Source organism: Oncorhynchus clarkii, chromosome 20, assembly GCF_045791955.1.
Source record: "Oncorhynchus clarkii lewisi isolate Uvic-CL-2024 chromosome 20, UVic_Ocla_1.0, whole genome shotgun sequence".
Lineage (NCBI taxonomy): Eukaryota > Metazoa > Chordata > Actinopteri > Salmoniformes > Salmonidae > Oncorhynchus > Oncorhynchus clarkii.
This window is the reverse complement of record NC_092166.1, coordinates 9785094-9809922: the sequence shown is the minus strand read 5'-3', so window position 1 is coordinate 9809922 and position 24829 is coordinate 9785094. Positions and strand designations below refer to the sequence as shown.

Here is a 24829-nt window from a genome sequence, read left to right as displayed (position 1 = left end):
TGATAATTTGAAGCCATAATTGTTCATATGGCTTGCGGGTAAAAGCTGTTAAGGATCCTTTTGGACCTAGACTTGGCGCTCCAGTAGCAGAGAGAATAGTCTTTGACTTGGGTGACTGGAGTCTATGACAATTTTTTGGGCCTTCCTCTGACACCGCCTAGTATAGAGGTCATGAATGACAGGAAGCTTGACCTCAGTGATGTACTGGGCAGTACATACTACCCTCTGTAGCGCCTTGAATGGGCTTATAAAAGCACACGTTTTACTCCAGCAACAACCAGCTCAGGAGCTGCAGGCAAAATCCTGTCTCTGTATGCGAAATCCCATCTCTGTATGCGAAATGTAATGTAAACCTGGTGCGTGTGTGTAATGTAAATCTAAACCTGTAAACCTAGAGGAGAGTATGGAGCGGAGAGTACGGAGAGGAGAGTATGGAGCGGAGAGTACGGAGAGGAGAGTAGGGAGCGGAGAGTACGGAGAGGAGAGTAGGGAGCGGAGAGTACGGAGAGGAGAGTAGGGAGCGGAGAGTACGGAGAGGAGAGTACGGAGAGGAGAGTAGAGAGCGGAGAGTACAGAGAGGAGAGTAGGGAGCGGAGAGTACGGAGCGGAGAGGAGAGTAGGGAGAGGAGAGTAGGGAGAGGAGAGGAGGGAGAGGAGAGTACGGCGAGGAGAGTACGGAGAGGAGAGTAGGGAGAGGAGAGTAGGGAGAGGAGAGTAGGGAGAGGAGAGTACGGAGAGGAGAGTAGGGAGAGGAGAGTACGGAGAGGAGAGTACGGAGAGGAGAGTAGGGAGCGGAGAGTACGGAGAGGAGAGTACGGAGAGGAGAGTAGGGAGAGGAGAGTAGGGAGAGGAGAGTACGGAGAGGAGAGTACGGAGAGGAGAGTACGGAGAGGAGAGTACGGAGAGGAGAGTACGGAGAGGAGAGTAGGGAGCGGAGAGTACGGAGAGGAGAGTAGGGAGAGGAGAGTACAGAGCGGAGAGTAGGGAGCGGAGAGTAGGGAGAGGAGAGTAGGGAGAGGAGAGTAGGGAGAGGAGAGTACGGAGAGGAGAGTAGGGAGCGGAGAGTAGGGAGGGGAGAGTACGGAGAGGAGAGTAGGGAGCGGAGAGTATGGAGAGGAGAGTAGGGAGCGGAGAGTAGGGAGCGGAGAGTAGGGAGCGGAGAGTACGGAGAGGAGAGTAGGGAGCGGAGAGTAGGGAGCGTAGGGAGCGGAGAGTAGGGAGCGGAGAGTAGGGAGCGGAGAGTACGGAGAGGAGATTAGGGAGCGGAGAGTAAGGAGCGGAGAGGACAGAGAGTACGGAGCGGAGAGGAGAGTACGGAGCTTAGCGGAGAGTAGGGAGCGGAGAGTCCTGAGCGGAAAGTACGGAGCGGAGATGAGAGTATGGAGCGGAGAGGAGAGTATGGAGAGGAGAGTACGGAGCTGGGAGTTTAGGAGCGGAGCGTTAGGAGTCTCTTTAGGAATTTGAACAGTGGACTAAAACAATGTCATTACCACAGTGGATTGACCATGCAGAGCCTTTAAAGCAGCAGGGTAAATACCACAGTGCCTAAACTGGCTGTGAAATGAAACTGACACACACTTACATGCTGGCTAGACCGGACAACCACGTGCGTCCGCGTGCGTCCGCGTGCGTCATCGCGCGCATGTTGATTTTGTACATTCACACGCAGGTTAAAATATCAAAATGAAAAATTCATGGACATTTAGCTAGCTAGCTTGCTGTTGCTAGCTAATTTGTCCTATTTAGCTAGCTTGCTGTTGCTACCTAATTTGTTCTATTTAGCTAGCTTGCTGTTGCTAGCTAATTTGTTCTATTTAGCTAGCTTGCTGTTGCTACCTAATTTGTTCTATTTAGCTAGCTTGCTGTTGCTACCTAATTTGTCCTATTTAGCTAGCTTGCTGTTGCTACCTAATTTGTTCTTTTTAGCTAGCTTGCTGTCGCTACCTAATTTGTCCTATTTAGCTAGCTTGCTGTTGCTACCTAATTTGTCCTATTTAGCTAGCTTGCTGTTGCTACCTAATTTGTCCTATTTAGCTAGCTTGCTGTTGCTACCTAATTTGACCTATTTAGCTAGCTTGCTGTTGCTAGCTAATTTGTCCTGGGATATAAACATTTTGTTGTTATTTTACCTGAAATGCACAAGGTCATTTTCTTCTGGATCTTGTGTTGTCTACTCTGACATTTAATCCACAGATAAAAAGGGGAAACTAAGAATTTCTAATAATCTCTTGGCCACTGGACTGGAGTGTGGGCCTCAGTTCATCTTTCAATCACCCACGTGGGTGTATGCTCCTAAAAACCAATGAGGAGATGGCAGGACTTGCAGTGTGTCAAGCGTCAAAAATAGAACTAAAGTTCTACTTTAGGGCCTGCCTACGCAGACGCTCGTTGCCACGCGCGAGTGGTTTAGATGAAATGATTGAATAAATTGTACGTGTACATTTATTTTACAACGTTCAAACTCCTTCAAGACCATTGGAAAAGCATTCCAGGTGAAGCTGGTTGAGAGTGTGCCAAGAGTGTGCAAAGCTGTCATCGAGGATTAAGGGTGGCTATTTTCAAGAATCTAAAATATATTTAGATTTGTTTAACACTTTTTTGGTTATTACATGATTCCATATGTGTTATTTCATAGTGTTTATGTCTTCACTATTATTCTACAATGTAGAAAATAGTAAAACATTTTTGAGATGTGTCCAAACTTTTGACTGTTAGCACGCACACACACACACACACACACACACACGCACAGACTTGCACTTCCCTCTGGCCCACCCCGACCCAGCCTCCAGCCTGTCTGTGTGTGCCATGTGACTAGGGCCAGCAGTAAAACGTTGTTATGTGTGTGTGCCAGTGTGTCAAAGCTGTGCCTGCACAACCATATGTGCCAGTGTTGTGGCCCTGCCTGCAGTGTGTGTGTGGCACTAAGAACAACAGAGATCTGGCCAGAGCTCAGCTCCTCTCCTGTTTCCTCAGTTTATTCCAAACAGTCTGTTATCCCAGAGGGGAACACAGCACAGCAGACACACATTATTTTATTTTTGTATTTTAGCAGACATTCTTATCCAGAGCGACTTACAGGAGGAATGAGGACACATCCCCAGATTTTTCACCTTGTCGGCTCGGGGATTCGAACGAGCGACCTTTCAGTTACTGGCCCAACCCAACTCGCTTAAGCGCTTGGCTAGCCCCCCCCGGGTTGAAAATGACAGATTTGGGCACTAATAAACCCCTATAATACACCCCTATAATAAACTCCTATAATAAACCCCTATAATAAACCCCTATAATAAACCACTATAATAAACCCCTATAATAAACTCCTATAATAAACCCCTACAATAAACCCCTATAATAAACCCCTATAATAAACCACTATAATAAACCTCTATAATAAACCCCTATAATAAACCCCTATAATAAACATCTACAATAAACCACTATAATAAATGCCTATATTGGAATGTAGTGGCTGTCCAGTTACTGTATGGGTTTTGACTGACAGACAATCTGAACTTGAGCACCGCACGCCACAAGAAGTTGCTCCCCCATCCCTCCCGCTAACTGGACCACTTTTGACATTTTTTTGTTGTCTGAGTGAGGGAAATGCAGTAAATTAAGAGGACACACAAGCTAGCCAAAACGCCTGTTTGTGCACTTCACATTTCCATACCATAAAACTCATGTCATACACAGTGTCAACATTTATTATCACTGTGTTAGATGTACAGTTTCAAGAAGACATGGTGTTATACCCTGAGTTGTTCTGAACACAATGAGCCTATGTTAGTCTATCACAGTAGCGTTGCGTTGGGTAAAACCACTGGGGAAGCCGGGACAGAAAATAATAAAATCCTTATAACAACCTATGTGTTGTGATGACTGCGCTGTTTGCTCTATAACCTGTTAGTTCATATGCCTTGACACTGTGATATATTTGACACTGTGATATATTTGACACTGTGATATATTTGACACTGTGATATATTTGACACTGTGATATATTTGACACTGTGATATATTTGACACTGTGATATATTTGACACTGTGATATATTTGACACTGTGATATATTTGACACTGTGATATATTTGACACCGTGATATACAGTGGGGAGAAGTATTTGATACACTGTCGATTTTGCAGGTTTTCCTACTTCCTCTGTCATTTTTATTATAGGTACACTTCAAATGTGAGAGACGGAATCTAAAACAAAAATCCAGAAAATCACATTGTATGATTTTTTAGTAATTAATTTGCATTTTATTGCATGACATAAGTATTTCATCACCTACCAACCAGTAAGAATTCCGGCTCTCGTTAGATTTTCTTTAAGAAGCCCTCCTGTTCTCCACTCATTACCTGTATTAACTGCACCTGTTTGAACTCGTTACCTGTATAAAAGACACCTGTCCACACACTCAATCAAAATCAGACTCCTCTCCACAATGGCCAAGACCAGAGAGCTGTGTAAGGACATCAGGGATAAAATTGTAGAACAACTGTTGGCACAATTATAACAAATTTTAAGAAGTTCAAGATGACGGTCAATCACCCATGGTCTGAAGCTCCATGCAAGATCTCACCTCGTGGGGCATCAATGATCATGTGGAAGGTGAGGGATCAGCCCAGAACTACACGGCAGGACCTGGTCAATGACCTGAAGAGAGCTGGGACCACAGTCTCAAAGAAAACCATTAGTAACACACTACGCCATCATGGATTAAAATCCTGCAGCGCACGCAAGGTCCCCCTGCTCAAGCCAGCGTATGTCCAGGCCCGTCTGAAGTTTGCCAATGACCATCTGGACGATCCAGAGGAGGAATGGGAGAAGGTCATGTGGTCTGATGAGACAAAAATAGAGCTTTTTGGTCTAAACTCCACTCGCCGTGTTTGGAGGAAGAAGAAGGATGAGTACCACCCCAAGAACACCATCCTAACCGTGAAGCATGGAGGTGGAAACATCATTATTTGGGGATGCTTTTCTGCAAAGGGGACAGGACGACTGCACCGTATTGAGGGGAGGATGGATGGGGCCATGTATCGCGAGATCTTGGCCAACAACCTTCCCCCAGTAAGAGCATTGAAGATGGGTCGTGGCTGGGTCTTCCAGCATGACAATGACCCGAAACACACAGCCAGGGCAACTAAGGAGTGGCTCTGTAGAAGCATCTCAAGGTCCTGGAGTGGCCTAGCCAGTCTCCAGACCTGAACCCAATATAAAATCTTTGTAGGGAGCTGAAAGTCCGTATTGCCCAGCGACAGCCCCAAAACCTGAAGGATCTGGAGAAGGTCTGTATAGAGGAGTGGGCCAAAATCCCTGCTGCAGTGTGTGCAAACCTGGTCAAGAACTACAGGAAACGTATGATCTCTGTCATTGCAAACAAAGGTTTCTGTACCAAATATTAAGTTCTGCTTTTCTGATGTATCAAATATTTATGTCATGCAATAAAATGCAAATGAATTACTTCAAATCAAATCAAAAATCAATTTTATTTGTCACATACACATGGTTAGCAGATGTTAATGCGAGTGTAGCGAAATGCTTGTGCTTCTAGTTCCGACAATGCAGTAATAACCAACAAGTAATCTAACCTAACAATTCCAAAACTACTACCTTATACACACAAGTGTAAAGGGATAAAGAATATGTACATAAAGACATATGAATGAGTGATGGTACAGAACGGCATAGACAAGATGCAGTAGATGGTATCGAATTACTTAAAAATCATGCAATGTGATTTTCTGGATTTTTGTTTTAGATTCCGTCTCTCACAGTTGAAGTGTGCCTATGATAAAAATTACAGACCTCTACATGCTTTGTAAGTAGGAAAACCTTCAAAATCGGCAGTGTATCAAATACTTGTTCTCCCCACTGTATATGGCTAATGCTGAGACAATAAGAAGACACAGTTTGTTTTATCACAAAACCGGAGAGCAACCTCTGTCAGGTGAAGTCCACAAAGCATATTGCATGTACAGTAACAGACAGTGATATGACCTAAAGCATGGTGAAGCAAGCTAAAGTTCCTGACATTTTTTGGACCACTAAACAACTATTGACTTAGAACCACAGAGAGTTACCGCAAATCACAAAGAAAACAGGAGCTGCCTCCACTATTCCAGCACCATTTACACTTCAACATTATAAAAATCACCTCTGCTTAGTCTAATACAGTGATAACTAAAAGATACCAAAAACGATTTAGTCCAACCATTGTAAACTAAATATGATGTGGCTGTCCATGGTTCTGTTTTCTGTGGGCGCTTGTGTGTGTGTGTGTGTGTGTGTGTGTGTGTGTGTGTGTGTGTGTGTGTGTGTGTGTTATAGAGAGGTAGGTATAGGGCAGGAGGTGACTGTGTACTAATGGAGGCTTTATAGAGTTTATGAATAGTGTGTGTGTGTGTAAGTAGAAAAAACACTCACCCTGCAAGTAGAGAAGTGCCACGGACTATCTCTGTCATACTGTACACACTTTTAGTTTTTGTTGTACTAGACTACCTGGTTAAAATGTTTGCTCGCTAGCCTAACTTCCTTTCATGGGCAACGATGAGCCAGCGAGTTAACAACCTACTACATCTAGTAACATATTGAACTTCCATCCTCTTAGTCCAGTGCCACAATGTGTATTAATTAATGTTTGAATCAGAATAGCCTTTATAATCATTGGCCAGTACGGAGAATGAAGTAAAAAACCACAAATCTAATCTCTATCTCCATCAAAGGGAGGCCAAATGCTCGCTGACTTCCGTTGCCTTCAATGCTACAGGCGGCAACAATGTCATACTCTTTATGACCAGACAGCATCAGATACATGGCCTACACATACAGAGACAGAGGGGCGCTGTTTCGCTCTCTCTAATGCTTTCTCCAGTGAGATACATTCAGCCTCTAGAGAATCGAAGGAAAATTATGAAACAAATAGAGACGAAAGCTAAATTATGTTTGTTTGGTACATTTTTTGGCATCCATGAATACGCGCCACTGCAAAATGATGATCCGTTTCCCTGAATTGCATTTTGAAAGCCTAACAGCCTAACACTGTAATATCCTATTGTATAACTTAGCTAGTCACGTTAGTAATAGGACAGGCTTTCAAATGATGCTCACCTGACCCAGAATGTGATTTGTAATGGGCCGTTTTTGGATTGCGTGAACAACAACAGTAATTGTGTGATGGCGGGGATGCAGGACATCTTGACTGGCTGCATCACCACTGAGTATGGAAACTGCTTGGCGTCCGACCGCAAGGCGCCACAGAGAGTAGTGCGTATGGCACAGTACATCACTAGAGCCAAGCTTCCTGCCATCCAGGACTTCTATACCAGGCGGTGTCAGAGGAAGCCCCTAAAAATGGCCCCTCCAGTCACTCAAGTCATAGACTGCTCTCTCTGCTACCGCACGGCAAGAGGAACCGATGCACCAAGTCTGGAACCAACAGGACCCTGAACAGCTTCTACCCCTAAGCCATACGACTGATAAATAATTGGTTAAAAACACTCCAGGCCGGGCCTCCTGAGTGGCGCAGTGGTCTAAGGCACAGCAGCTGGCCACGACCGGGAGACCCATGAGGCAACGCACAATTGTCCCTGCATCATCCAGGTTAGGGGAGGGTGTGGCCGGCCGGGATGTCCATTGTCCCATCGTGCTCTAGCGACTCCGTGGCGGGCTTAAGTATCGTGTCAAGAAGCAGTTGCCAAGCAACCTTGGCAGGGTTGTGTTTCACTCTCAACCTTTGTCTCTCCCGAGTCCATACGGGGAGAAAAAAACCCCCACTTCAGGCCACTCTTGAACAACTAAAGCTAGATAGAAAGTATGTAAAAATTATAATGGAGCTACAGTATACATTTATATATGGTTCTCTCTCTCTCTCCGACTCTGGTTATCTCTCTCTCTCTGACTCTCTCTGGTTCTCTCCCTCTCTCTCTTGTTCTCTCTCTCTTGCTCTCTCGCTCTCTTGCTCTCTCGCTCTCTTGTTCTCTCTCTCTTGTTCTCTCTCTCTTGTTCTCTCGCTCTCTTGTTCTCTCTCTCTTGTTCTCTCGCTCTCTTGTTCTCTCTCTCTTGTTCTCTCGCTCTCTTGTTCTCTCTCTCTTGTTCTCTCGCTCTCTTGTTCTCTCTCGTTCTCTCTCTCTTGTTCTCTCTCTCTTGTTCTCTCGCTCTCGTTCTCTCTCTCTTGTTCTCTCGCTCTCGTTCTCTCGCTCTTGTTCTCTCGCTCTCGTTCTCTCTCTCTTGCTCTCTTGTTCTCTCGCTCTCGTTCTCTCTCTCTTGCTCTCTTGTTCTCTCTCTCTTGTTCTCTCGCTCTCTTGTTCTCTCTCTCTTGTTCTCTCGCTCTCTTGTTCTCTCTCTCTTGTTCTCTCGCTCTCTTGTTCTCTCTCTCTTGTTCTCTCGCTCTCTTGTTCTCTCTCTCTTGTTCTCTCGCTCTCTTGTTCTCTCTCTCTTGTTCTCTCGCTCTCTTGTTCTCTCTCTCTCTCTCTCGCTCTCTGTTCTCTCTCTCTCTCTCTCTCGCTCTCTCTCTCTCTCTCTCTCTCGCTCTCGTTCTCTCGCTCTCGTTCTCTCGCTCTCGTTCTCTCGCTCTCGTTCTCTCGCTCTCGTTCTCGTTCTCTCTCTCTTGCTCTCTTGTTCTCTCTCTCTTGCTCTCTTGTTCTCCCCCTCTCTCTCTTGCTCTCTTGTTCTCCCTCTCTCTCTTGCTCTCTTGTTTCCCCCTCTCTCTCTTGCTCTCTTGTTCTCCCCCTCTCTCTCTTGCTCTCTTGTTTCCCCCTCTCTCTCTTGCTCTCTTGTTCTCCCCCTCTCTCTCTTGCTCTCTTGTTCTCCCCCTCTCTCTCTTGCTCTCTTGTTCTCCCCCTCTCTCTCTTGCTCTCTTGTTCTCCCCCTCTCTCTCTTGCTCTCTTGTTCTCCCCCTCTCTCTCTTGCTCTCTTGTTCTCTCCCCTCTCTCTCTTGCTCTCTTGTTCTCCCCCTCTCTCTCTTCTCTCTTGTTCTCCCCCTCTCTCTCTTGCTCTCTTGTTCTCCCCCTCTCTCTCTTGCTCTCTTGTTCTCCCCCTCTCTCTCTTGCTCTCTTGCTCTCCCCCTCTCTCCCTGACTCTGGTTCTCTCCCTCTCTCCCTGACTCTCTCCCTGACACTCTCTCTCTCTCTCTCTCTCTCTCTCTCTCTCTCTCTCTCTCTCTCTCTCTCTCTCTCTCTCTCTCTCTCTCTCTCTCTCTCTCTCTCTCTCTCTCTCTCTCTCTCTCTCTCTCTCTCTCTCTCTCTCTCTCTCTCTCATTTAAATCGTGCCTACAGATACCTAGCTCATCCCTCTGCTCTCTCAAAACTTCACTCACAAGATGTTCCCCTTAGAGCAGCAAAACCACACACACACCTCGAACACGGCCAGTGCGTAGGGGTGTCCCAGTCTCTCTGAGGAGGACAGGTGTGTCCTGCGATGAGCCCCGTTCAAGTCCACACTGGAGATCAGGTGCAGCTTGGAGTCGACCCAGTAAAGACGCCTGTTGGCTACGTCTGATACACACACACACACACACAAACACGCACCCCCCCACACAGGCATTAGACGATCACTTGGGCAGACAGGCATACAGTAAATAATGTATCTACTCTGCTCTGAAAACAATGCTCACTGAAATATTTAGTCAAACAATCAATTGGGTTTAAATCAAGAAGTTGAAGTTGCAAACTCCTGGAGAGGAGTTCACTATGTAACAAACGTAACTATTTAACAAAACTAGTGAGAAGGCTATAGATGAACATATAGTTTCAAGGCTGCTTAAAGAACCAATCTGTTATTGTTCAAAACAAAGCATTCACCAGGGTATATACAAGGCGCTCAACTATAATGGTCAATTCCTGTGTGTGTGTGTGTGTGTGTGTGTGTGTGTGTGTGTGTATGTATATATATATATATATATGTGTGTATGCGTGTGTATTCTTACCCAGGGTGATGCCGTTGGGCCACTCAATGTTGTCTGACACCAGGACTTGTCGGTCCACCCCGTTCATCCCTGCCTTCTCGATCTTGGCTCGGGTGCCCCAGTCAGTCCAGTACATGAACCTGAGGAGGAGAATAACAGTGGTCCTCATCTCCTCTGTAGTGCAGTTTGGTAGAGCATGGCACTTCTAACGCCAGGGTAGTGGGGTTCGATTCCCGGGACCACCCATACGTAAAATATACGCACGCATGACTAAGTCGCTTTGGATAAAAGCATCTGCTAAATGGTATACAGTATTCTGTTCCATTAGAAGGAGATCGAAAAACCAATATGATACCACCGTATGCATGTTGACGTGGATGAACATACTACATATTACCAAACACGTGTACACATTTACATGTGTCCAACTCTCATTCATCACAACTGATGTTGCTGACGTAATATAAAAACATATCACAAGTACGGTGTCTGGTTGAGGACAATCTGTACCTGTAGCACACTGGATATGATATATATTACTGGTGAAAGTGCATTGGTTGTCGACTTGTCGGCGTTGTCTTTTCATCGTTGGCCCTTTGATTTCCGAGGTGTTTTGCACCAACACAAACAACCCCCCCCCCCCCCCACCACCACCCACACTTACCCATGCTGCGGATCCAGCGCTATGGCTCTGGGCTCGCTGAGCTCCGTGTCGACCAGGACCCTCCTCTTGAGGCCGTCGTAGGCCGAGGCCACCGAGACGGTCTTGTGGCCCGAGTCGGTCCAGTAGAGGTTGTGTTGGACCCAGTCCAGGGCCAGGCCCTCAGGGGAGAGGAGAGAGCCAGAGTCCACCAGGGTCACCTGCTGGGACGGGTCGCCCGCCTCTGGGATCAGAGCACTGAAGAGGAACATGTGAACATGGTAATAGATAGGGGTGTCAAAGACACTCAAAGTCTCGCGTTAGCTACCTCGAAAGTCAGGACCAGAATTCAACGCAAAATAGACAACCTGTGATTGCGATTTAATTTTAAAAGGTGATTTATGCTTGAGCTGATCTCCGTAGCGGGGAAATCGCTTTTAAAGAAGCTCACTTCTGGCTGGACATGGCTTTATGCTGCTCCTGTAGACTTACGTCGATGCAACGTTATGGCTTCAGAAACCTTCAACTTCCTTCAAACTGCAGAGACATACAAATGGTATCCACAAGTTTCTCTGACTCTGTGCAAGTACAAAAAATTGTGCTTAGTTGCCAAAATGTCAAACTATCCCTTTAACGGAGTTCATTTCACGGTCGGGTGTCTGATGGTGAAACACTCTGTCCAGAATAACAGCTGTTCACATAGGGAGCTGTCTTCTATCTAATGACCAGGGCGGTGAGGAGTGGTAGAGGACAGGGTGTCACTCACACTTCTGAATAGGGTTGTCCTGTGAGACCTGCTCTCTCTTCTATAATGAGGACACTGTTCCAATTAGAGCAGCCCCACGTGGGGTAAGAGACACCAGGTAGAGGTAAGAGAGGTCTGACAGAAACCCTGAAGAAGGCAGCTTGCTGTCGAAAGGTTGGCTAATTATTAGAAAATGTACTGCTGTGGCGGCTATCTTCTTTTTTTCTTACAAAGAGAAAAGAGGTACCAGTACTGAATCATATGACTTCATTAAATATATCCAAAAGTAGTAATACATAATAGTTCAAGTCAGGGTCAAGTAAGGTTGCAAAATTCCGTAAACTTTCACAAAGTTCCCAGGTTTTTCCAGAAATTCCAGTTGGAAGATTCCCGGGAAAAATACCGTTACCTGTAGATGTTACGGTGGAAGCGGTCGCACCAGAACAGACGGTTATTAGCCACGTCTACGTCCAGCGCCACAGCATTCTTCTGGGTGGCAAGCACCTGGCGGTAGTCCCTCTTCACCGGGTCTACCCGACGGATCTCCTGACGGTTGGTGAACAGCAGGTAGGGAGACTTCCCTGGGGAAAGGGAAAGTGGAGAGGTCGACTTATTTCACCCATAATGCACTGACTGTAAGTCGCTCTGGATAACGGCATCTGCTAAATGACTCAAATGGAAATGGAAAATTCTATTCTATTCTTATGCCCAGAATTCATTCATCAGACAAGTAAACAATCTACCACAGTTGGAATTCAAACAAATATTTACAGGACTGATGTGGCCTTGCATCTAATAAATATGTCCACAACGCATACATCTTTTAGTACACACTGAAAGCAATTTCAAAAAGGTGAGTCAGCCATATAGTGGTTGACAGCTTCAACACACCTGAGAGAAATTGCATTTCAGAAACTCCTGTCCGCTACCATTGAATTTCAGCCTATGATTCTACATGACATAATATGAAACTAAAGTTAGCTGAACACAGTTCTCCCCTAAAACCACGAGGAAGACGGACATGATCTCTCATTAAAACATTCCAAACTGCTGAATAGTGTCAGTATCGATCAGTCTGTCCACGCGTTATTAACCTTCCGCATTCCGCATTATCTAACACAAGATATAGATCAGTAACAACAGCAAACAGCATTACACACACACACACACACACCGAGCAGTATCACACACACACACACACCGAGCAGTATCACACACACACACACACACACACACCGAGCAGTATCTCACACACACACACACACACACACACACACACACACACACACACACACACACACACACACACACACACACACACACACACACACACACACACACACACACACACACACCGAGCAGTATCTCACACACACACATCCACTTTGCCCACAGAGCTCATTGACTCATAACACGGTCATGACTCAATACTGAGTCACAAAGACAAGCCGATACGATCCCACTGAGGTTAAACAACCTTGAACAAAGTGAAACCAGCCAGATCATTGACTTTGAACGGGGAAGCGTTCAGTATCCCGGTATCTGGTTGTTCTCAGGGAACTATAAGGATATGGATCCACTCAACTGCTATTTCAACTGGAGCTCAAGAGTAGGGTGAAGCTGCTTTAAGTGCTGATCTAAGGTCAGTTTGTGTTTTTTTTACTCCTAATGGTTAAGGTTAGGATTAGGAAAGGAGAATCTGATCCCAGATCAGGGAAACGGATGTCTTTGTTTCTGTCTATATCGCAACTGAACGTTTCACCCACTACGGATTGTAGCTTTAAGTTAAGGGAAGCTGATCCTAGATCTGTGCCTACAGCTATATTCTATCTGGAGCCTAGATAGTTGTCCTTCTGGAAGGTTTTCCCATCTCCACAGAGGACCTCTAGAGCTCTGTCAGAGTGACCATCGGGTTCTTGGTCACCTTCCTGACCAAGGCCCTTCTCCCCCGATTGCTCATTTTGGCCGAGCAGTCAGTTCTAGGAAGAGTCTTGGTGGTTCCAAACTTCTTCCATTTAAGAATAATGGAGGCCACTGTGTTCTTTGGGACATAAAATGCTGCAGACATTTTTTGGTACCCTTCCCCAGATCTGTACCTCGACCCAATCCTGTCTCGGAGCTCTACGGACAACTCCTTCGAACTCATGGCTTGGTTTTTGCTCTGACATGCACTGTCAACTGTGGGATCTTATAGAGATAGGTGTGTGACTTTGCAAATCATTTATTTTACCACAGGTGGACTCCAATCAAGTTGTAGAAACATCTCGAGGATGATCAATGGAAACAGGATGCACCTGAGCTCAATTTCGAGTCTCTGTTTTCTGTTTTTTATTTGTAATACATTTGCAAACATTTCTAAAAACCTATTTTTGCTTTTGTCATTATGGGGTATTGTGATGTCATTATGGGGTATTGTGATGTCATTATGGGGTATTGTGTGTAGATTGATGAGAAAAAAAATAAAGACAACGGTACATTATTTTCCATTAGACCACTTTTCTAACTAGCTTTAGCGACAAACTGATTCAGACTGTGAACGTGTCATTCTAATTATGCTTCATGCCCTCCAGGCTCAAAAGGTGTGTCACAGCAGCTTAGCTCATTACAACTAATTAATTTTGAAAAGACGTGAGTCCCTCTTCAAATCTTTCCCGAATTTTAAAAAAAGTAAACACTGCCAAGAGGGACATTTCTCATCTTCTCCGAAAAATACGTCGTTGTTTAGACTCTTAAACAGAATTGTCCTAATTGGCAGGAGAGTGAAAGTCACACTTTAGTGGCTCATTGACTAAAGGAACAGTGGTGATTGTGTGTGTTCGTTGTGTGTGTGTGTGTGTCTGTCTTTGTGTGTCTGTGTCTGTGTGCCAGTGGAGGCTGGTGGGAGGAGCTATTTGAGGATGGGCTCATTGTATTGGCTGGAATATAATAAATGTGGTTTCCATATGTTTGATACCGTTCCATTAATCCATTCCAGCCATTGCAATGAACCTGTCCTCCTATAGCTCCTCCCACTAGCCTCCACTGGTGTGTGTGTGTGTGTCTGTCTGTGTGTGTGTGTGTGTGTCTGTGTGTGTTGAGGAGGGAATCAGTAGTCATACTGACACCTGTTAGGTGTGTTAGATGCCCTGACCTTAGAGATCCTTTCTTCTCTATTTTGGTTAGGTCGGGATGTGACTAGGGTGGGCATTTCTAGTTTCTTTATTTCTAGGTTGGACTGGTATGGTTCCCAATCAGAGGCAGCTGTCTATCGTTGTCTCTGATTGGGGATCATACTTAGGCAGCTTTTTCCCACCTGTTTGTTGTGGGCTCTTGCTTTTGTGTCGTTGCCTGTGAGCACTGCATTGACTTCACGTTTCGTTTGTTCTGTATTGTTTTGGTTTCAATTATTAAACATGTGAAACTCTAGGCACGCTGGTCCATTTATTCCAACGATCGTGACACATAACCACAGTCTTGGAGGAGGAACACGGAAGTGTTCCCTCACTCACTCCAACCACCCACCTACTCCCTCCAACCAACCAACCAACCAACCCCTCCCTCCCTCCAACCAACCAACCCCTCCCTCCCTCCAACCACCCACCTACTCCCTCCAACCAACCAACCAACCCCTCCCTCCCTCCAACCAACCAACCCCTCCCTCCCTCCAACCACCCACCTACTCCCTCCAACCAACCAACCAACCCCTCCCTCCCTCCAACCAACCAACCCCTCCCTCCCTCCCTCCAACCAACCAACCACCCAAACAACCAACCAACCCATCCCTCCCTTCAACCAACCAACCAGCCAACCCCTCCCTCCCTCCCTCCAACCAACCAACCAGCCAACCCCTCCCTCCCTCCCTCCCTCCCTCCAACCAACCAACCCCTCCCTCCCTCACCTTCTGCTTTACAGGTCTTGGTGACGGGGTCCATCTCATAGCCTTGGTAACATTCACACTTGAAGTCTCCCTTGTAGTTGATGCAGATCTGGCTGCAGGCGTTGGGGTTCTCACACTCATCAATGTCTGAGGAGGAATGGAGGAGGGGGGGTTATCAATCACACTCAACAATGTCTGAGGAGGAATGGAGGAGGAGGGGGGTTATCAATCACACTCATCAATGTCTGAGGAGGAATGGAGGAGGAGGGGGGGTTATCAATCACTCATCAATGTCTGAGGAGGAATGGAGGAGGAGGGGGGGGTTATCAATCACACTCGTCAATGCCTGAGGAGAAATGGAGGAGGAGGGGGGGGGGTTATCAATCACACTCATCAATGTCTGAGGAGGAATGGAGGAGGGGGGGGTTATCAATCACACTCATCAATGTCTGAGGAGGAATGGAGGAGGGGGGGGTTATCAATCACACTCATCAATGTCTGAGGAGGAATGGAGGAGGAGGGGGGGTTATCAATCACTCATCAATGTCTGAGGAGGAATGGAGGAGGAGGGGGGGGGGGGTTATCAATCACACTCATCAATGTCTGAGGAGGAATGGAGGAGGGGGGGTTATCAATCACACTCATCAATGTCTGAGGAGGAATGGAGGAGGAGGGGGGGTTATCAATCACTCATCAATGTCTGAGGAGGAATGGAGGAGGGGGGGTATCAATCACACTCATCAATGTCTGAGGAAGAATGGAGGGGGGGGTTATCAATCACACTCATCAATGTCTGAGGAGGAATGGAGGAGGGGGGGTTATCAATCACACTGGACTAATAGCTCAGTGGGGGGGGGGGGTTATCAATCACACTGGACTAATAGCTCAGGGGGGGGGGGGGTTATCAATCACACTGGACTAATAGCTCAGTGGGGGGGGGGGGGGGGGTTATCAATCACACTGGACTAATAGCTCAGTGGGGGGAGTTTCAATCACACTGGACTAATAGCTCAGTGGGGGGGGGGGGGGGGGGGGGGGGGTTATGGACAATCACACTGGACTAATAGCTCAGTGGGGGGTTATCAATCACACTGGACTAATAGCTCAGTGGGGGGGTTATCAATCACACTGGACTAATAGCTCAGTGGACTAATAGCTCAGTGGGGGGGGGGGTTATCAATCACACTGGACTAGTCGCTCAGTGGGGGGGGGGGGGTTATCAATCACACTGGACTAATAGCTCAGTGGGGGGGTTATCAATCACACTGGACTAATAGCTCAGTGGGGGGGTTATCAATCACACTGGACTAATAGCTCAGTGGGGGGGGGGGGGGGGTTATCAATCACACTGGACTAATAGCTCAGTGGGGGGGGTTAAATCACACTGGACTAATAGCTCAGTGTGGACTAATAGGGGGGGGGTTATCAATCACACTGGACTAATAGCTCAGTGGGGGGGGGGGGGTTATCAATCACACTGGACTAATAGCTCAGTGGGGGGGGGTTATCAATCACACTGGACTAATAGCTCAGTGGGGGGGGGGGGGGGGGGGGGTTATCAATCACACTGGACTAATAGCTCAGTGGGGGGGGGGGGTTATCAATCACACTGGACTAATAGCTCAGTGGGGGGGTTATCAATCACACTGGACTAATAGCTCAGTGGGGGGGGTTCAATCACACTGGACTAATAGCTCAGTGTGGGGGGGGGGGGGGGGGGTTATCAATCACACTGGACTAATAGCTCAGTGGGGGGGGGGGGTTATCAATCACACTGGACTAATAGCTCAGTGGGGGGGGGGGGGGGGGTATTTAGCAGATGTTCTAAATGTAATGAACCATATGTAAATGTACATCCGTCTGTGCGTGTGTGTGTGTGAGAGAGTGTGTAGTTGTGCATTAAATGTGGGGATAAAGAGATTTGTCACCTTGGACCAAGCTGGTTTCTCTTGGTAAAATAAAATATGTGGCTTAAAAGCTGCAATTCAATAAGCTGTCTTTCAGAGAGAAAAACATATGGAAGGTTCTGTGAGTTCCAGTCTTCCCGTTTCTCCTCAGATAGCAGTCTGTACTGTAATCATAAAAGAGACATAACCTCAAGGACGGTCAGTGTGTATACTGTACTACTTACTTTGTGTGTGTGTATACTGTACTACTTACTGTATGTGTGTGTGTGTATACTGTACTATTTACTGTATGTGTGTGTGTGTATACTGTACTATTTACTGTATGTGTGTGTGTGTATACTGTACTACTTACTGTATGTGTGTGTGTGTATACTGTACTACTTACTTTGTGTGTGTGTGTGTATACTGTACTACTTACTTTGTGTGTGTGTGTGTATACTGTACTACTTACTGTGTGTGTGTGTGTATACTATACTACTTACTTTGTGTGTGTGTATACTGTACTACTTACTGTATGTGTGTGTGTGTGTATACTGTACTACTTACTGTATGTGTGTGTGTGTATACTGTACTACTTACTGTATGTGTGTGTGTGTATACTGTACTACTTACTGTATGTGTGTGTGTGTATACTGTACTACTTACTGTATGTGTGTGTGTGTATACACTGTACTACTTACTTTGTGTGTGTGTGTATACTGTACTACTTACTGCATGTGTGTGTGTGTGTATACTGTACTACTTACTGTATGTGTGTGTGTGTATACTGTACTACTTACTGTGTGTGTGTGTATACTGTACCACTTACTTTGTGTGTGTGTGTGTGTGTGTATACTGTACGTGTATACTGTACTACTTACTTTGTGTGTGTGTGTGTGTGTGTGTGTATACTGTACGTGTATACTGTACTACTTACTTTGTGTGTGTGTGTATACTGTACTACTTACTTTGTGTGTGTGTGTGTGTATACTGTACTACTTACTTTGTGTGTGTGTGTATACTGTACTACTTACTTTGTGTGTGTGTGTATACTGTACTACTTACTTTGTGTGTGTGTGTGTATACTGTACTACTTACTTTGTGTGTGTGTGTGTGTATACTGTACTACTTACTTTGTGTGTGTGTGTATACTGTACTACTTACTTTGTGTGTGTGTGTATACTGTACTACTTACTGTATGTGTGTGTGTGTGTATACTGTACTACTTACTGTATGTGTGTGTGTGTATACTGTACTACTTACTTTGTGTGTGTGTGTATACTGTACTACTTTGTGTGTGTATACTATACTACTTACTGTGTGTGTGTGTGTGTGTGTGTATACTATGCTACTTACTGTGTGTTTATACTATACTACTTACTGTGTGTGTGTGTTTATACTATACTACTTATTGTGTGTGTGTGTATTCTTACCACACTCCTTCTTGGGCTCCTCAGAGCGGTCCTTGCAGTGCTTGACGTTGCCACATACCTTGGTGATTGAGTGATTGATTGATGTACGTACTATGTATGTGTGTATGTATGTATGTACTATGTATGTATGTATGTATGTACTATGTATGTATGTATGTATGTATGTATGTATGTATGTACTATGTGTGTATGTATGTATATGTACGTACTATGTACGTACTATGTATGTATGTATGTATGTATGTATGTATGTGTGAGAGAGAGAGAGTATAGTGTACTACTTCTGTGCGAGTGTGTGTCTACACTGTACTGTGTGTGTGTCTAGCCTGTGTGTGTTCTCAATATTCACCTCCACACGTCCTCTTGTCCAGTAGCTTGTACCCGGTGGGACACTGGCACTCGTAGCCTATTGGTCGATCCTGGCAGATGTGAGAACAGCCGCCGTTGTTGAGTGAGCACTCGTTGAGCCCTGGGAGAGAGGTGGGAGATAGTGACTAGGAGAGGTCTTTTAGCAGCTGGGTCGTGCTCATTCGGGAACGAAATGGAAGAAAATGGACTGAAACAAGGAGGGACTACCTTGACTTGTCCAATAAGAAATTCCCATTTTCAATTTTCCAAAGCAAAATGTTTTAAAACGTTTTCCATTGAGTGTCCAAATGAACACGACCATAATATTAACTGACAGAGGGGCCCAATTCCATTTCTAATTTTCTGTTCACCCCACTTGCTTTCATTCCATGGAATCCCCATCCAGTCCTGAGTGAGTCAACATTCAGAGGCTTCTCACCAGCTCTGATTCTCCACATCACCAGGCTTTCTCCTCTCCTCTTCGCTATCACCCTATCAAATGACTGTCACTCAATTCCGCTCACATGTTAGTCACCGTTTTGAAGTGGGACTGAGCTAGTGAAGGAAGCGAGTGAATGAAAAAGGAGAAAGTGAATTTAGACTGAACACACTGAAGATATATTCCCACTTCCTTGAAATAATCAACAAACAGAGAATCGATGGAGGTTGAAAAATGCTTTCCACCAATCACGATAGATCAGTGAATAACAGCCTACCGCAAGGGCTGAAGCAAGGATACATCACAATCAGAATCTATTTGAGTATTCCAGTAAGCCAGTGTTCACCTACAGTAGTCTGTGTGATCATTTTCACAGGGGATTTGGGAGGTGACCTCTAAATGATGGCTCTCTATACATGAGAACTGGTTTGAAAAGCCTTTACAGTTTTCACACTCAAGTACCCTCGAGAGGCTTTCCTGACACACACACACACACACACACACACACACACACACACACACACACACACACACACACACACACACACACACACACACACACACACACACACACACACACACACACACACACTTTCTCCCCTCTTTTGTCCCTCCCTCTTCCCTCCTCCCCCGCCCCATCCCCCTCTCCCTCCACGCCCCCTCTCCCTCCACGCCCCCTCTCCCTCCACGCCCCCTCTCCCTCTACGCCCCCTCCACGCCCCCTCTCCCTCCACGCCCCCTCTCTCTCCGCCCCCTCTCCCTCCACGCCCCCCCTCCCTCCACGCCCCCTCTCTGCCTCCTCTCCCTCCACGCCCCCTCTCCCTCCACGCCCCCTCTCCCTCCACGCCCCCTCTCCGCCTCCTCTCCCTCCACGCCCCCTCTCCCTCCACGCCCCCTCTCCCTCCACGCCCCCTCTCCCTCCACGCCCCCTCTCCCTCCACGCCCCCTCTCCCTCCACGCCCCCTCTCCCTCTGTCTTTTCAACCTCCAATGCATCGCTGCTCGTCATAAGCTCGTCCAGGGGATAAAAGCAGCAAAGCATCTGTCTGTTCAGATGACAACGCTGGCTGAATAATGATACAACATTCCATCAACACTGGTGGTAATAGGCCTTCATTTCCAACGGGAAAATATCAAATACACGAAAACAGACGCCTGAGTGAACCGAGAAATACAGTCTGTTATGATTGCAGCGTGAGGTTGAGGGGAGTACATTCGGGTCAATTTGGGCCCATCATCATGTCTCTCTCTCTCCCTCTCTGTGTGCGTGTGTCACTGTGTGTGTGTTTGCGTCAGGGACAGTGTGTGTGTGTGCTTGTGTGTCTGTGTAACAAATATGATATGTTTCTGGGATTTACAGAATGGTGTGGTTAACAGCACGTGTGTGTCGTTGTGTGCATGTGTGGTTATGTGGTTTACAACATGTGTGTATAAACGTGTGTGGTTTATCCAATGTGTGTGTCTCTGTATGTATGTGTGTGTTGTTGTGCAGGTGTGTGTATGTGTGTGTATCTCTATGTGTGTGTGTTGTTGTGCAGGTGTGTGTGTCTCTGTATGTATGTGTGTGTGTTGTTGTACAGGTGTGTGTATGTGTATGTCTCTGTATGTGTGTGTGTGTTGTTGTGCAGGTGTGTGTGTCTCTGTATGTATGTGTGTGTGTTGTTGTGCAGGTGTGTGTATCTCTGTATGTATGTGTGTGTGTTGTTGTGCAGGTGTGTGTGTCTCTGTATGTGTGTGTGTGTTGTTGTTGTGCAGGTGTGTGTATCTCTGTATGTATGTGTGTGTGTTGTTGTGCAGGTGTGTGTATCTCTGTATGTATGTGTGTGTTGTTGTGCAGGTGTGTGTGTCTCTGTATGTATGTGTGTGTGTTGTTGTGCAGGTGTGTGTGTCTCTGTATGTGTGTGTGTTGTTGTGCAGGTGTGTGTATCTCTGTATGTATGTGTGTGTGTTGTTGTGCAGGTGTGTGTATCTCTGTATGTATGTGTGTGTGTTGTTGTGCAGGTGTGTGTATCTCTGTATGTATGTGTGTGTGTTGTTGTGCAGGTGTGTGTGTCTCTGTATTTATGTGTGTGTGTTGTTGTGCAGGTGTGTGTGTCTCTGTATGTGTGTGTGTTGTTGTGCAGGTGTGTGTGTCTCTGTATGTATGTGTGTGTGTTGTTGTGCAGGTGTGTGTGTCTCTGTATGTATGTGTGTGTGTTGTTGTGCAGGTGTGTAAGTCTCTGTATGTGTGTGTGTGTTGTTGTGCAGGTGTGTGTGTCTCTGTATGTATGTGTGTGTGTTGTTGTGCAGGTGTGTGTGTCTGTACGTAAGTGAACGGAAAGTAAGAAAGAGAGAATCAGAGAAAGTGAAGGAGAGAAAGAAAGAGAGAATCAGAGAAAGTGAAGGAGAGAAAGAAAGAGAGCGGGAGATCGAGGGGTAAAAAGGACAGAAAGAGAGACAGGGAGAAGAGGAGCTCTCTTCGCCCTTGATCTCTCTTATGCTCTCTCCTCCCTCCTTCACTCTACCCCTTCTACCTTCCCTTCCCTCCCCTCACCTTCCTCTCTCAATCTTCCTGTCTTTTCGCAGCATCGCACAATTTATTTTGGCCCACTCCCCTGCTACCCTGTCTCCTGGGCTTTGGAGGTGTGTAGTCTTCTCCCAGGCTGTACAGCATGTGTTCATGCAAATCTGATTGTGTGTGTGTCTTTCACAATGTGTGTGCACCTGCGTGGGTGAGTTTTACAGTATATGTTTTGGAATGGGGTGGCAGGTATCCTAGTGGTTAGAGCATTGGACTAGTAACCGAAAGGTTGCAAAATCAAATCCCCGATCTGACAAGGTAAAAAATCTGCCGTTCTGCTCCTGAACAATGCAGTTAACCCACAATTCCTAGGCCTGTCACTGAAAATAAGAATTTGTTATTTAACTGACTTGCCTAGTTAAATAAAGGTAAAATAAAAATAAATGTAGCTGTGTACATCTGTGTGTGTGTTATTGTGCTATTTTTGCGCTCTCATACACACTCACTCAGTCAGTCACTCAGTCAGTCACTCAGTCACTCACATACATACAGTGCCTTCAGAAAGACAACCATTTTCAAGTCTTGCCATAGATTTTCAAACCGATTTAAGTCAGAATGGTAACTATGCCACTCAGGAACATTCAATGTCATCTTGGTAAGCAACTCTACTGTAGATTTGTCCTTGTGTTTAAGGTTAGTGTCCTGCTGAAATTTGTTTCCCAGTGTCTGGTGGAACGGAGACTGAATCTGGTTTTCCTCTAGGATTTTGCCTGTGATTAGCTGTATTCCGTTTATTTTTATCCTAAAAACCTCCCTAGTCTTTGCCGATGACAAGCATACCCATAACATGAGGCAGCCACTACCATGCTTGAAAATATGAAGAGTGGTACTCAGTGATGTGTTGTGTTGGATTTGACCCAAACATAATGTTTTGTATTCAGGACAAAAAAGTTAATTTCTTTGCCACATTTCTTGCAGTATTACTTGAGTGCTTTGCTTGCCAACAGGATGCATTTTTTTTTTAAATTTGAATTCTGTACAGGCTTCCTTATTTTCACTCTGTCAATTAGGTTAGTAATGTGTTTTTTACCCATCTACCAATCGATGCCCTTCTTTGCATGGCATTGACAAACCTGCCTGATCTTTACATTTTTTATTTAACTAGGCAAGTCAGTTAAGAACAAATTCTTACTTAAAATGACGGCCTACCCCCGGCCAATTGTGCACTGCCCTATGGGACTCCCAATCACGACCGGTTGCGATACAGCCTGGAATCGAACCAGGGTCTGTAGTGACGCCTCTAGCACTGAAATGCAGTGCCTTAGACCGCTGCGCCTCTCAGGAGACCTGTAAATCTTTGTGCTTGAATCTGTGCTTGAAATTCATTACTCGATTGAGGGACCTTATAGACAATTGTATGTGTGGTGTACAGATTGGTTAGTCATAAATAAATAATGTTAGCCACTATTACTGAACACGGAATGAGTTCATGCAACTTACTATGTGATTTGTTAATAAGGATCAACCCCTTTTATGATGACATACCCAAATCTAACTGCCTGTAGCTCAGGACTTGAAGCAAGGATATGCATATTCTTGATACCATTTGAAGGGAAACACTTTGAAGTTTGTGGAAATGTGACATTCATGTAGGAGAATATAACACATCAGATCTGATAAAAGATAATACAAACAAAAAAAACATAATTGTTGAAATGCAAGAGAAGGGCCATAATGTATTATTCCAACCCAGGCGCAGTTGAGATTTTGTTCACTAGATGGCAGCAGTGTATGTGCAAAGGTGTAGACTGATCCAATGAACCATTGCATTTCTGTTCAAAATGTTGTGTCAAGACTGCCCAAATGTGCCTAATTGGTTTATTAATAATTTTTCAAGATCATAACTGTGCACTCTCCTCAAACATTAGCATGGTATTATTTCACTGTAATAGCTATTGTAAATTGGACAGATTAACAAGAATTTAAGCTTTCGGCCAATATCAAATATGTCTATGTCCTGGGAAATGTTCTTGTTACTTACAACCTCATGTTAATCGCATTAGCCTACGTTAGCTCAACCGTTCCGTGGGTGGAACACCAATCTGTAGAGATCCTTAAGAGGTTTTAATAAGCACATTGTTACTCCTGAACTTATTTAGGCTTATTCAACAAAGGGGTTGAATATTGACTCAAGACATTTCAGCTTTACATTTGTTATTAATGTATATAAAAAATATATATTTAAAAAAATCCACTTTGACATTAAATTCAGGCTGTAACATGGCAACATCTGGAAAAAGTCAAAGTGTGAATACTTTCTGAAGACATATAGAGTCAGCCAGCCAGACATATAGAGTCAGCCAGCCAGACATATAGTCAGCCAGCCAGACATATAGAGTCAGCTAGCCAGACATATAGAGTCAGCCAGCCAGACATATAGAGTCAGCCAGCCAGACATAGAGAGTCAGCCAGCCAGACATATAGAGTCAGCCAGCCAGACATATAGAGTCAGCCAGCCAGACATATAGAGTCAGCCAGCCAGACATAGAGAGTCAGCCAGCCAGCCAGACATATAGAGTCAGCTAGTCAGACATATCGAGCCAGCCAGCCAGCCAGACATATCAAGCCAGCCAGTCAGACATATATAGCCAGCCAGCCAGACATAGGGAGTCAGCCAGCCAGACATATCAAGCCAACCAGCCAGACATATAGAGCCAGCCAGCCAGACATAGAGAGTCAGCCAGCCAGCCAGACATATAGAGTCAGCCAGCCAGCCAGACATATAGAGCCAGCCAGCCAGACATAGAGAGTCAGCCAGCCAGACATATAGAGTCAGCCAGCCAGCCAGACATATAGAGCCAGCCAGCCAGTCAGCCAGCCAGACATATAGAGTCAGCCAGCCAGCCAGACATATAGAGCCAGCCAGCCAGACATAGAGAGTCAGCCAGCCAGCCAGACATAGAGAGTCAGCCAGCCAGCCAGACATATAGAGTCAGCCAGCCAGCCAGACATATATAGGCAGCCAGCCAGACATATAGAGCCAGCCAGCCAGCCAGACAGACATATAGAGGCAGCC

General features: G+C 45.7%; 1 protein-coding gene across 1 annotated transcript in view; it reads right to left on the bottom strand.

Moving 5' to 3' along the window:
* LOC139377244 (low-density lipoprotein receptor-related protein 8-like) overlaps positions 1-24829 on the bottom strand; it is a 166253-nt gene that overhangs the window by 17721 nt on the left and 123703 nt on the right. Inside the window, exons 8-13 of the mRNA XM_071120250.1 lie at positions 18817-18936; positions 15170-15295; positions 11702-11873; positions 10572-10805; positions 9929-10047; positions 9358-9497 (exon numbers count right to left, since the gene is read on the bottom strand). Of these exons, the coding sequence (XP_070976351.1) occupies positions 9358-9497; positions 9929-10047; positions 10572-10805; positions 11702-11873; positions 15170-15295; positions 18817-18936 (911 nt within the window). The remainder of the gene's footprint in view (positions 1-9357; positions 9498-9928; positions 10048-10571; positions 10806-11701; positions 11874-15169; positions 15296-18816; positions 18937-24829) is intronic.